The sequence below is a fragment of the Tachysurus fulvidraco genome, chromosome 21 (assembly GCF_022655615.1).
Source record: "Tachysurus fulvidraco isolate hzauxx_2018 chromosome 21, HZAU_PFXX_2.0, whole genome shotgun sequence".
Classification (NCBI taxonomy): Eukaryota; Metazoa; Chordata; class Actinopteri; order Siluriformes; family Bagridae; genus Tachysurus; species Tachysurus fulvidraco.
Genome location: NC_062538.1, coordinates 14,761,808 through 14,775,709, shown reverse-complemented (window position 1 = coordinate 14,775,709; position 13,902 = coordinate 14,761,808). Strand labels below are relative to the sequence as shown.

General features: G+C 37.6%; 1 protein-coding gene across 5 annotated transcripts in view; it reads left to right on the top strand.

Moving 5' to 3' along the window:
• shroom3 (shroom family member 3) overlaps positions 1-13,902 on the top strand; it is a 70,502-nt gene that overhangs the window by 2,676 nt on the left and 53,924 nt on the right. For 2 of the 5 annotated variants that reach the window (XM_027152871.2, XM_027152868.2), the window contains exon 2: positions 13,707-13,861. In XM_027152871.2, the coding sequence (XP_027008672.2) occupies positions 13,707-13,861 (155 nt within the window). Of the gene's footprint in view, positions 1-716; positions 770-1,480; positions 1,571-13,706; positions 13,862-13,902 lie in introns of those variants that run through there. The other 3 variants (XM_027152869.2, XM_027152870.2, XM_047805538.1) reach the window with 3 other exon arrangements.

The following is a 13,902-nucleotide window of genomic DNA, read 5'->3' as shown; positions in this document are numbered from 1 at the left end:
CCGGCATTTGACTGAAAACAGAAATAAGGCTGTATAATATACACTGATCAGCCACTTTATTAGGAACACTAGGAAGAACCCACTTTTAGCACGGTTTTCTTTTTAGCCTCAATTTTTCATGGCACAGACTCAACAAGCTGTTGGGAATATTCCTTTGAGATTCGGGTCATGTTGATATGATTGTATCGCAGCACTGCTACAGATTTGTCAGCTGCACAGAGAGAGAGACATGCTACGTCTCTCCTGTCCAACCACATCCCAAAGGTGCTCTACTTGATTCAAGTCTGCTGACTGGCAAAGCCATTAAAGAACAATGAACTCATTGTCATGTTCATGGAACCAGTTTGAAATGACTTGTGTGCTTTTATAATCATGCTGTACGATGGGTAAATTTTTGCCATAAAAGTAGCTGCATGGTAGGAAACAATACTCAGATAAGCTTGGAATTAAAATGATGCAGATCTGGTAGTAAGGTGCCAAATATAAATCGCAAAAATATTCCACACGCAATTACACCACCTCCACCAGCCTGAGTTGTTGACACGAGGCAAGGTTGAGGCCATGCAGTCATGCAGTTTATGCTAAATTCTGACTCTATCATTGAAATATCATTACAGTACTGAGATTCAGACCAGGTAACATTTAAAAAAAAACAAAAAACTTTTTTTCAAAATTTTAACTACCCAAATTTGAGTCTGTGACCACTGTGTCCTCAGATTACTGTTTCCTGCCTGACAGAAATGATCTTCTGCTGTCCATCGACCTGAAGGTTTGATGTCTTTTGTGTTTTGAGATGCTTTTCTGCTCATAATAGTTGTAAAGGTTGGTTATTTTTGTTACCGAAACCTTCCTGTCAGCTTAAACCAGCCTGGTTATTCTCCTCATCGATAATGCATGTCTGTCTGCAGAACTGCCATCAACTGATTTTTATTCTTTGCTTCATTCTGTGTAAACTTTCGTAACTGCTGTGCATGAAAGTCCCAGAATATCAGCAGTTTCAGATATGCTAAAACCATGCCACAGTCAGAGATCCAGTGATATCTGATGTTTGATGTGAGCATTAAGTGAAGCTCTTGACATGTTATCAGCAAAATTAACACATTGTGCTGCTGCCACATGATCAGTTGACTTTGGAATATTGCATGAATAAATATTTGATAGTAAGTATTATGCTCTAATAAATTGGCTGGTGAGTGTATACTATTTATTCATTTTATACAGAACAGATGTTTTTGTAATTTTGTACTGCCAGATATCTGGAACAGCAAACACATCTGAGAAAGAATCAGGAGAACTATAGGAAATTTTTGAAATATTAGACAATTATGGTATCACAAAAACAGCTTAGGGCATTGTACATAATTAACAAAACTTTATAAAAATTAATGATAAATAAAGAAATGAACTAGGTCCTTATAAATTACTTTTTTTATCTACAGAAATTTCACCTAGGTCTCTTTGTCTTTATTCTGTTTGTAAGACCCACAGGGGCTCTGTAGGTGAACATGACGCATGATTAATGGATTTTATACCCACACATTGGTGCAGTGATCTATTCGACTCACAACTCGTAAGTGATAATTATATCATTTTCGACTTTGGCTTATTTAACAGACATAGTAGAAAAAAACTTTATGTACATCTTTTGTTCACAACAAACTAGCCAGCCTGCAATGATGAGTGATCTATATTTTTGTATATTTTGTATATTAATTTTTGTCCTCAAACAACGATCTGTAACGGTCAGTGTGAATGTTTCTTTTTTGACTGATCTAAAACAAGCATGTGTACGTAGAAAAAGACCCGAGCATCAGTGCTTTTACAGGTCTGCATGCAAGTTCCTCTTTGAATCAGTGCAATCAATTGGTTACAATAAATATAAGGTATCGATTCCCTTATATCCCATATAGATTTCACAATAACTTTAATATAAAGGCATAATGTTCTTTGCAGTATAAATACCACATAACCTACACTTACTTTTGGTTTTACTCTCCTTATTGATTCATTCATGAACTTCACAGTCTAACAAAGTAACGATCCGTTCATTCTCCTGTTGAGAAAAAAAAAACGATTGTGAATTTTTTATTTTAATGTGAAATATTCTATAAGTAAAAATCCAATGCATCATGATTTACTAAAAATGCAATGATTTTTTTAAAACTTCTTTTGAGGAATAAAAATTTTAAATATGAAATTCAATTCAGCTGATTAAAATTCAAATCAGTTGAACTGAATTGATTTGCAGTCAGTTTAAAGATTTACCCTCAAGTGTAAAAATCTAAATAATTTTAATAGGGTTAATACTGTACGTTCTCTTAAACACAAAACAGTAAAACAAAATAACCAAATGTAGGCAGATAGTCAAGATCGAGGTGTGGTAAATGGTACTGGAAAACAATTTTTTGTGTGTCTTCCACATCCATCCAGGGTGTTTTCCCTCCTCACACCTAGTGCACACAGGAAAGGCTTGAGTAAGTGCATCTTTAAGTCTTTCGGTGACTGAGTGTGTGCCTGATGCTCAGTTGATACTTGTCTGGATTGGAATAGTATCTGATCTGAAATATTTGCTGTAATACTACTTGAAGTATAAACACCTTCTGATGGTTTTCTTCTCTGAAACTTTCCTGCAAAATAAAGCAATTGTAGATTGAGTGTCATTTGCTTTGTGTGTTTTGTCGCGGCTAGTGTTTAGTGCAGCTTTAACACTGGCATAGCATTAGAATAAGTCTGAATTCACTTTGGTGTTTGTGGCTTTGATGTCTCGCTGGATGGCTGGGCTTTTGTGCTGTTTGTAGGGCTGAATGGGTGAACAGATCTGAAACAATAGCAGAGCAACCCCCCAGTACCACAAATGTGCACATACACACACTCACATTCACACACACCCTGTGACCCTTAAGGGTATGAGCGACAGAGGAGATAAGCAGCACTAGCAGGATGGAGTGGCTGAGCTTTTATAGAGCCATAGTTTAATCTCAGAAGAGCGAGACAGACCAGAGAGCGAGGTGAAAGAGAGAGAGAAAGTGTAATGAGATATCTTTGGCAAAACTATGAGTGAATATAGATGCACGTGAGTATAGATGAACATTGGAGAGACAGAGAGAAAGTCTTTTAAAGCTTAAGATGTGGGAGGATAAGAAGTGGAAAAAACTGACAGCATGAGAGAAAGTGAGAGGGAAATTAAGGAGGTGAGAGGCTTGCTGTGTGCTGATGGAAATGTCACCATGTGGATTCTTTCACCGCTTCACATTCTAATCAGTACTGGGTGCGTGTTTAGATGTGTCAGCACCATCCTCTGCTTGTGAAAAGCTCTTACAAAGCCATCCTCATGACTTGCATCCACAGATGGAGAGATGATTTAACATCCTGTTATTAGAAACATATTTGATTAATAACAAATACCTCTTTTTTATCAATCATTTTTATATATAAATTATTTTTTATAAGTGTGCACAGTGGCATAAATGTTGACAGTGGTTTAAACGATGAAAAATATTATATTGCCAAAGACAAACAAAGCTTGTATGGTTGGGTATAATGACATAAATGGCAGACAGATAGATACAGGTACAAATTCATCTTTTATTAAAAAGGTGGTAGGAAATTGTCAAAAAGATAGACAAGATAAAGTTTAATCAGACACGTAATCTGTAAACAAATTAGAGGACAAATCACATCCACTAAACTGGGAAATGCTGGAGTACAAGGAATGTCTGAATTATGGAATGTACTCTTAAATGTTGGGCTAAGATTTAGAAGATGTAGAAGATTTGGACCGTGTATATGTTTCTCTTCGTTTCATGTGAAGTTGAAACTGGCTGAGGGGTTTTAGAAGTTAGTGGGAGTTGTAGACATGTCAATTAATCAATAACAGCATGCTTCACATGCTGAAATATATCATCCTGTTTTAATAATATTATGTTAGTTACAATATCAAAAGCAGTAATAGATTTAAATAAATGCTGTACTCCACAGGATATGGAACAAAATCCTTGCAGTCAATCAGAGATCGCAGGCGTCCTTTGTGAAAGGTCAAGAAACTGGAAGATTCCTTTGAACCTTCTGTGAAAACTGGTCAGAGAAGTGGTCAAGTTCATCCAAAATGTTATTTTGGCACTGTGTACAGTATGTAGGTCATCCCTCGATGTCCAGAGGTGTTTTAGTCGACCAAGGACAGAATAATATGGGTTTGCGGAAACATGGAAACTAGATGAGAGGTGATACTAAGCATAAAGTTTTTATCACTTCACTGATATGATGAATGACATCACTGTCACACTGAGGCTGATTGATGAAGGAGATTGTGGTCAGAGTGTCTCCAGGAGGAAACCTGACCACCCCTCTGGAATCTACTAATTTCTTACCTTGCTCACGCGACTTAACCATAAGCCTATGGTTGATAACCAGATGTTAAGCTCACTAAGAAACATAACTTTGGGGTTAGCTATTTCGTGACAGAACACTGTTTGTCTTGGTCAGGTGTCCAAAGGTGGTGACATTTTGGCTATATGGTATATCTCAGGAATGCTACTCATTTCTTTGTTGGACCTTTGTGGTGGTTAGGGAGTCAGAGTGTACTATTATGTCATCGTTATGAGAGATTTGTCAAGCATATCACCGAGAGTGCCAATAACAATCCCTGAAAGGCAAATACATTTGTAGTGTATTCGTACTTGCCTGTAATCATAGTGCCCTGAAGTGGAGCTATGGAAGTCAAACTTTTTGAAATCTATTCAGTCCTGAACTGAATGTTCATCCTGTTACTCTACACCTTTGCAGTCCTTGCCATTCTTTGACAGCATTCAAAGGCTGAGGCAAATAACAGAGGTCTGTTGCTGTAAACACTAGTTTCTTCTGTACACCTGAGACGTGTAGAGCTTCCTGATCAGCTACTTCCATTTTTGGGAAATCAAAGCTACTTTCGTTTTTTGGGCAATCAAAATACGTTTGAAGAGAAATTCTGCTATAAAACAGGTTTTGTTTGTTATGTAATGTTAGCATTAGTATGAGGTTTGTATTTCTCGGCCAGTGCACATTGGCAGAATTTACACTTATTGTGTTTACATTTATCAGTGCTCTGTCACTATGATATCTTACATACAGTACAATTACTGCCAATCTTTATCAAAAGCAGCTAAGGGAAATGGGATTTACCAGAGATCCTTGCAATCCGTAGTTAGTGGCTATGAAAAAGAAGGAAAATATGAATTTTGTTGTAAAATACAAACATGTTACACCAGAATACAAAAGTCTGTTTGCAAGTGATTAGTTTTACAGGTTCGATTTTGGTAATCCTGTGTTTTATACGTTCCCTCCAAAGGAATTAGTAAGGCAATGCCAGTTTTATTTTTTTACATATACACTGAAGACATTTGGGTTTAGGATCAAATATATAAATGAGACCATGGATCAGAATATCAGGTTTTATAGGTTTATAACTCGGTTTAACAAATATGTTGTTAAAAAGGATAATTCAATTCAGTTTATTTGTAATGTGTTTTTAACAATTGACATTGTCTCAGAGCAGCTTTACAGAAGTATAGATAAACCATCATGAAGACCAGAGAGTCTGTGGGAGAAAAGCAGCCCATTTTGAAACTGAGAGTCAGGGCCATTTCACAAGCATTGGGTATAACCAAGAGAACACAAAGAAGAACTTCATCAGGGGGAAGAGGTAGAAGATTTTAGACTGGCCTACTTTTGCTTTCAGAAAGATTTGAAATAAAAACCAAAAATACTGAATTTCCTCAATACTGGCTGTAGAAGCAGGTCTTTATTCCTTTGTTAAAAGAATGGAGACATGGTGTTGTTTGAAATGGAGGGGAAGCTTATGCCACTACGAAAGAGCCAGAATACTAAAGTACCAAGATCTTGCGTTACAAGTTTGCTTAGATCTTGTGGAGGGATACGCCATTCACCTTGAAGTTGTAAACCCAAGTTGGCATGCAGACAGCTGTGTTGGGGCGGGAAGGTGAAAATAAATATCCGCTCAGTGATATCTTGTTATTTAATCCAGTCTTAACTGTTTTTTTTTTGTTCTTCTAAATATAGTATAGGCTATGCTGTAATTTGTAGGTTTTGCAAAATTCTTTAAACTTGTGATGCAATGTATTTTCAGCATTTTAAAAGTGGTGAAAAGAGTACAATACACTGACTTGAGTCGAAGTACTGCTTATGTAGTAGTCATTCAAAAGTAATGGGCAAGAAAGACTAAATAAATCATTTCATGAGAAACTAAACAAGTAACTGTTTAATTTATGTGCAGTTGATACAACTAACCAGAAACTGTTCTATTTTCTATTCTGTCTTTATGTATGTAGAGAAAGTTACAGAGCCAAATACTATGGGGTTTCAGTAGCTGGCGAGATTCGTGAGCTAGCTAGCTCATGTTAACACATACATGTATCTGGAGCAGTGTGTGTGCTGATTAAATATTTGACTGAAATTGTCAGGAAACTGTTTAGGACTTATTGTCTTTCAATAGAATGAATGGATTGCCTGAGTGTTTATTTGCTCTGTAACAGTCAAATTGTAAAATTTCTTTAATTAAATCCAAACAAAAGTACTACAATTTCATTATTTTAAAAAAGTACCATAACACTGAACCATGTCCTTGATTACTGTAATGAGAGGTTGTTACTTTCCATATCACTATTTTACGATCTTATTGTGAGAATGCAATTGAAGACACAGTTGTAGCAGCTTCTTGTTTATTTTATTAGTACATTAAACCAGAGTAATGAAAACAGCAACAGCAACACAAGGTAGTTCAGGGTAGTCTTGTGCATTTAGGTTCCATTCTCTCTGTGTGTGTGTGTGTGTGTGTGTGTGTGTGTGTGTGTGTGTGTGTGTGTGTGTGTGTGTGTGTGTGTGTGTGTGTGTGTGTGTGTGTGTGTGTGTGTGTGTAAAAACGCAATAAGGAAATGACCTGCAACCTTTGCTGAAGAGTTCTCTCTGATATAAATGTACTGTATGCATCCAGCACACTCTTTTTGTTGCTTTCTCTTTTTTGCTTTCTATAGAGCTTCTTTTATAATGTTCTAACCATGTCATAATATTATTGTTCTTTTCAGTATTTCTGCTGGAGAAGGCTGAACAAACACACTAACCGGCTCAGTGTGTTCTTGTGTGACCTGCTTTAGATACTGAAGATAAATGAAAAAAAAAAAATCTAAGTTCTGTGATTGGACGAATCGCTGCAAAAACACATAAATAAAAGACACACAAGTCCAGGCTTATTTGGGTGATTGTGCAGTCTTTTATTAGGAAGAGCAAAGCTATCCACAATCCAGTCTAAAGGTGTGTGACAACTATGATATGGTGCAATATAATCATGAGATGTTATGATATTTTCTCCTATCATGCATTGTCCCCATCACAAACTGAAGTGAAGAACGGAATGCAGGCAAGGATCCAACATAGACAGAGAGAAAACGAGAGAGAGAGAGAGAGAGAGAGAGAGAGAGAGTATAAGACACTGACTTAAGAGGAGGAGGAGGAGGGTGAAAGAGTTGAGAAGAGAGAGGAATGTCAGCAGAGGAATTTCCAAGAGCTTTTGCTAAAAAATAAAGGACATGCTGGAGAGAATAAAGAGAGATGCACACACACCAACAGCACAAATACACCCTGACAAGCCAAGCACGCACTTCACGTATCTAGGATAACGGAAAACAGGCTATTCTTACAGTATGAGGTACTGCTTTTTCTTGCCGTGTTACCTAATACAGCCACAGCTCTGTTAGACGGACTCTTATCCCTGACTCCAGAGCCGAGGATGATGGAAAGTTAAAGAGAATCAGACACGATGTTTGGCATGATTTTAAGCGCTTGGGCCGCATTCTGTAGTTAAAAGCTTGGAATTTAAGCAAACATTCACCTAGGTTGATAGCTTTGTTAGGTGAAAACACTGAGCTTAACTGATTAGTTGAGAATTGAACAAATTCAGTAATGAACATTTTCATCCATTCTGTATAGATCCTGAGCTCACACTCATGGATAACTTCTGGTGTAACAAAAAACCATAGAAAACTGAAAACATGGAACAAAATCATGATGGTCAACAAAACTTCATGAAAGATGAATTAGTTTGGCATACATATGTACGTGTGTACGTGCGTGCGTGCGTGCATGCGTACGTACGTACATACGTATATACGTACATATATACATACATACATACATACATACATACATGACTGAGCACTTGCTCTGGTCCCACCATCTCTGAGTCTTTTCTGTTCTGGCACCAATGTGGTGGAATGAACTTCTTCAAACGACTGCTGAAGACCTACCACTTCCTGAAATACTTGAACTAGCACTTCTTTTCACTTTATTTTCCCTGTTTATTGTGTATATTTAAAAAAAACATAATAAAAACAAAATCTGAACAGAGTTTAGGTGATGATATCCTGAGTCTGTAACCTACTGAATAAGTGTTACTGTACGGTGTCAGTGTACGGTGCTCTGGATAAAGGCGTTTGCTGGAAAATTTAAGTGGAAGTTGACTAGCATTAATGTATCTGTTAGTAAACCACAGTTTAACTCTATTGTAAGAGGCAAAACTGCATGTTCCTGTTGCTGAGTGCAAGTAATCCATTGGACGATCAATCTGCGGCCTGCCAGAGGGAGCCCTCGCCCGAGTATATCTACTTCCGGGTCATATTGCCACTTCCGGTATACAGACATTTAAGCAAGCTCCAAATGCTGACTTAACATGAAGTATTACAAGTGTTTGCTGCCTTACTGAGCCGCTTGATTTCCGTTGTTTGTTTGCCACGTTTCATGACCTGTTTTGACTTCCCCTGTCTGTGTGATTTGGATCAGTTTTTATTACTCATTGTCCTTCTGGTTTACGAACTGTGCCTGTTTTTCGCTCTCTGCTGTTTGCCTTTTGATTTTGATTTGTTTTGCCTATGTCACGGTTAATAAATCTGCTTATGGATTCGAACCTCAGCCTTCTACCTCGTTGTGCTGAGTTGGGTTTCAAAACCTAATTGAAAGCTACAATAAATCTTAGCAGCAGGTGCAATCAGCAAAAATATTGATATGATTCGTTGTAAGCAAATGAGCACGTTAGCTTGCACTCTGTAGAAAACATGGGCGTTTACTGAGGCGGTAGAGTTTCACATGCGCACAGCCTTGCGTATTATTCATACTGATGTTTTTCATTCCTCATTTATCATTCGTATCACAAAATGAATTCTTGGACTTTTCCTATCTTTTCAGAATGTTCTAAAAACGAAATAACTTCAAGCTGTAGTCCAGCTCTCTCTTCTTTGCTCTCAAATATTCCTGATATTCTTGTCTCATAACACTCAGTATAGCTCATTTTTGTTAGAGTGTGTTCTTGTAAATGACAGTGCACAGATGGAACAAAGCCTGAATAGAGGAAAGATGAAAAGAAAAAGGAAGGAAGAATATCTCAGGAAGTGACACATTTTATAATGTGTGTTGAGAAATATCAGATCACTGGTCAGATCACTTTTTGGCATGTCAGAGGCTTGTGAATATTTTGCAGGAGATTAGAGAACCACGTCATGTAAGCAGTTTGCTGGACACTTCTGTTTCTCTTAAGGCTAGAGGGCAGTGTAGAGCTCATTGCTTTTCCTCTGTTTACACACTATACTCCAAAATGCTAGCTAACATTTTTCTTGTGGTTTGAAAATATCACATGATGTATTACGGTATATTCTTACACTTACATGAAAATGGTGTTTCTTAGGTAGATAATGTTTCTATATTTTTACCTCAAACATTTTGGGAAGGATAAACCTTGGGAAAGATATGAAAAAACTTCAGGGCTTCCAATTAGGGACAAACTGAAGCGTTATTCTTAGATTTTTATTTCTTGGTAGTAGTTGTTGTGAAAGTTGTTGCACTAAATGACAAAATTACCTTCACAGAAATAACCACAGATTTAAAAACCCATTTTGTCAAGTTCTTTTTCTTCTAGTTTGTGGCTTTCATGTATGCAAACATTCTTTTAATCACATTTTCTGCAAATTGACAGTTTTTTACCTTTTGTACCTTTATGTGTAATAGAAGTAAAAGAGTTTTACAAAGGGGTTGAATTTAGATGGTAATTATGGTTAGGTGGTGTGAGATAAATGGTGAAGTTAAGAGGTTAAACCCCCCCCCCAACAAAAAAAAACAAAAAAAACAACAACAACGAAAAGGTGCTATAAATCTCCACTAAGTTATTGCAGCAAAATATAATCTGCAGGGAAAAAGGCAGGGAGCAAAAAACAAAATAACAAATCAGACAAACCGGAAAAGGTATAGTTGCAAATGGAAGTCTTAGTGCTGATCGGACGATACATCTGTCACTTAAAATATACTGGCAGTAGGACATTGAGTATCTATCTTTATTTCTTGTGCGTATGTGGAGTTCTACGTTAACTGTAAATCTAAGAAGATATCAATTTCCGTTGTCAAGCAATAAAAGGAAGAACGTTCATATGCCGTGATTTTTAAAACAAATACATAACAGGTGCACACAATCAGGCAGTAAGCAAATGACATAATCAAATTTTGTGCAAAAACACAAATTTCAGAACATTGAGCTGGTTGCCGTGGGAACCATGATGGGAAGAAGTAAACAATGGCCGAAAATATCTTGAGATTCTACAACATGTTCTCAGATAAATGATAGACCTCAGTGTGAAAGTGCTTGTGCATCTTGGACACTAAGAACATTCTTTAGTAAATTATTCTGGGAACTTGAAGAGTAGCTAGAACAGATCCCATGGATCCTTACACTGCAACACTCTAGAAGGATCCTGTGATCACTGAAGGCACTGACAGCTTAGACCACAGCAACTCGAGAATTCCAGGAACTGTTTCTTAACACAATTTTTTAGCCGCAGTGCCTCTCCTAAATATGATACACTAAATGTCCTTGTCTGTGTAACAGCACTTTTAGAGACTGTTCCTACACTAGAGATAAATCTGGCTACTTATCTGTGTGTTTATCACTGCTCGAATGGTGCTTTAGTCACAACAAGTCTTAATGCAGGTCCCAAAAGCTTTTACCGAAATCAACTCCATTAAGGTCAGTGTAAATGTCGCATACTTTGTTTCCCGGTGGGACCGTTTGAACCGTTACACTGCATGAGTGCTTCCTGTCATTAGACTCTTTAGATAAGACAGGGGCAAAGTGGGCGTTGGACGGACGTGCCTGTATTTTCTGATCTAAGACTACATTTTTTTGTCTTGGATACAAAATCAGCTTGAAGCAGAGCAGATTAAACTGTAAAGTTTAACACACACACTAGAGCTAAGCAGATACACACTAACCCACCTTGATAATGTGAAAACCAATAGGTTTCATTATCCAATCCAGCTAATCCAGAAATCAGTAGTTTCTTTACTGAGATCTTTTTTTTTTACACAAACACCTGCCAGGAAATTAGCATTCAGACTCTGGATAGCTAGCATGTGGACAGTATTAAATGAAAAAGAACTACAAAAATAAAAGCACGGATATTTCCAGATTATTATGCTAGTAACATGGACTTTTAATAACATAAGTTTTACACATTATGTGACGTGAACTAAGAGTACGTACAAACAGTATGTTCTTCATATAACTCAGCTGGTATGAGGAGAAGACAGATTTCAGGGTCCAACAGTAGCTTGAACATCTGACCATGTGATCAGGCCTTTAAAGCCAGAACCCATGAGACGAGTTACAGCAGCCATATTGCCATTTTTTCAGCAGACTCTCTGTTTTCTCTCTCAGCTTGTCAAACCAAAAAAGCAGGAGTCACGCTAACGTCTACCCTAAACATTTTCCCACGGTAGAAAACTTTTTTAAATATTAGATAAATATCTACTTACTATAGTGTCACCATGTCAATGGGTTTTTCTTTGTTACATATACTGTAACCTTTCTTCTTTTTTTTTTAATTTTTAATTATGGTTACTGGCGGTCCAGTGCCACAGAGAGGGGTCGATTCCCCAGCAGGGAACCGACCCACCCCATGAAAGGCTATCTCTCAGTGCTGGTCCCTAGCCTGGATAAAATGGGAGGGTTGCATTGGAGTAAAACCTGTGCCAAAATGAAAATATGTGGATCTGCTGTGTTGACCCAGATTAGTGAGCAGCAGACAGACAACAATGTGGTGTATTATTTGGATAGTTAGGGAGGGATATTGGTTATATATTGTGTTGCTGACTGTTCACAACATGGCCAAGTAATTTGTCCTAGAAGATTCTCAGTCACGGTTTGCCTGTTAGATGGCTTGTTAACTAGTTTATAAGGGTTTGTACGTTCCTCTCTTGTGTTCCTAATCTGGTAAAATTCTTCCTTTTCATATTTATTTGATAAGCTTTTGTTATTTAATATAGAAGTTCATAAAAATATATAATTAGACATGTCTGCTGTGGATGTCTATAACTCCACTGTAGCGATCATTTCAGTGGGACTGTTACTAGCACTGGAATGTTATGTCTCACGCAGGCCAGTGGAAAATGTGAAATATTGCCATTTGCTTATTTTAAATATAAGCACTGTTGGAACACTTGTATATCTAATTAATGGACTGGAACTAATTGTTGTATTAACGGAAATAACCTGGTGTTATGAAACAGAGTGATAACAATCATGGCCTCCCTGGGCTACGCTTTCCAAAACACACACTTTGCTACATTCACAGTCACTGGACATCTAAACATGCACACCTATACCTAATCACACTTGTCACTATATAACAGACTACTCAATACAATCTCCATGTTTCTGTGCCCTTTTCTCCATGTTGCTGCCTCTGTAACGATTAGATTTATTGATACAACTGAGCAGTTAAAGGCTTTGCTCAAGGGCCCAGCTGTGGCATCTTGGTGGTCCTGGGATTCAAACTCACAATCAACTGATCAGCTGTCCAAGCTAGTTTCAGCTATTTATGTTATAGTTGCGATAATCTGTCATTCCCTCACCAGCTCCCCTAAAACAGGAAGTGTAAACTCCTCTGTCCTGAATACATTCTTGTGCTGGGATACTTTGTAAACACTGTGACTTTTACAATGCACTTTCAACTAAAACATCCTCCACAAGCGAAATAAATGTCTCTGCTACGCCAACGACTAAACATTTTGCGTTGTAACAGGTGAACATGTTTATTAAAACTCTGTTATAAGCCTTTGTTTATGTGAAGCATCCACTATATAACACCATGTAAATGAGCTGCTATTATAGAAACAATAACCTCTTAGACGGAGTGCAGTAATATTAATCTATAGATCATGTTACAGCTGGAACTATGACTTAACCTGTGACTTTACACAAAAATAATACAACCTCACCTGACCAATAAGATCTGATAATTCAAGCCCACTGTGGTATGAAGAAAATTAATCACCACATTAACTGAGAATTCAAAAGAACTTTGGTTTAATGTTATTAGCTTGCCAAATGACTACAAAGTACACAGTGTGTTGCAGTAACAGATCCCTAAAAACTCAGACTGTTAAAAGGTTTTGTGTGTGTGTGTGTGTGTGTGTGGGTATGTGGGTGTTTGCAGCTCAAAAGAAGACATTCCTTAAAAGTTTTTGTAAGTTGTGAGTTACTAAAGTCCACAAGTCCTCCGTTGGTTTCTGTTTAAAAATCATTAACATTGTGTGTGTGTGTGTGTGTGTGTGTGTGTGTGTGTGTGTGTGTGTGTGTGTGTGTGTGTGTGTGTGTGTGTGTGTGTGTGTGTGTGTAGGTAGAGGAGGGTGGAAAAGCCGGTTCTCTACAATGCCCCCTGCTGGTCGGGGATGAAGTGGTCATCATCAACGGTGTGGAGCTGACTGGATTCAGACAGGAGGCCATCTCTCTGGTCAAAGGATCCTATAAAACTCTCCAACTCACAGTGCGCAGGTCAGAAAACACACCTTCTGAGATACACACACTTTAATCCT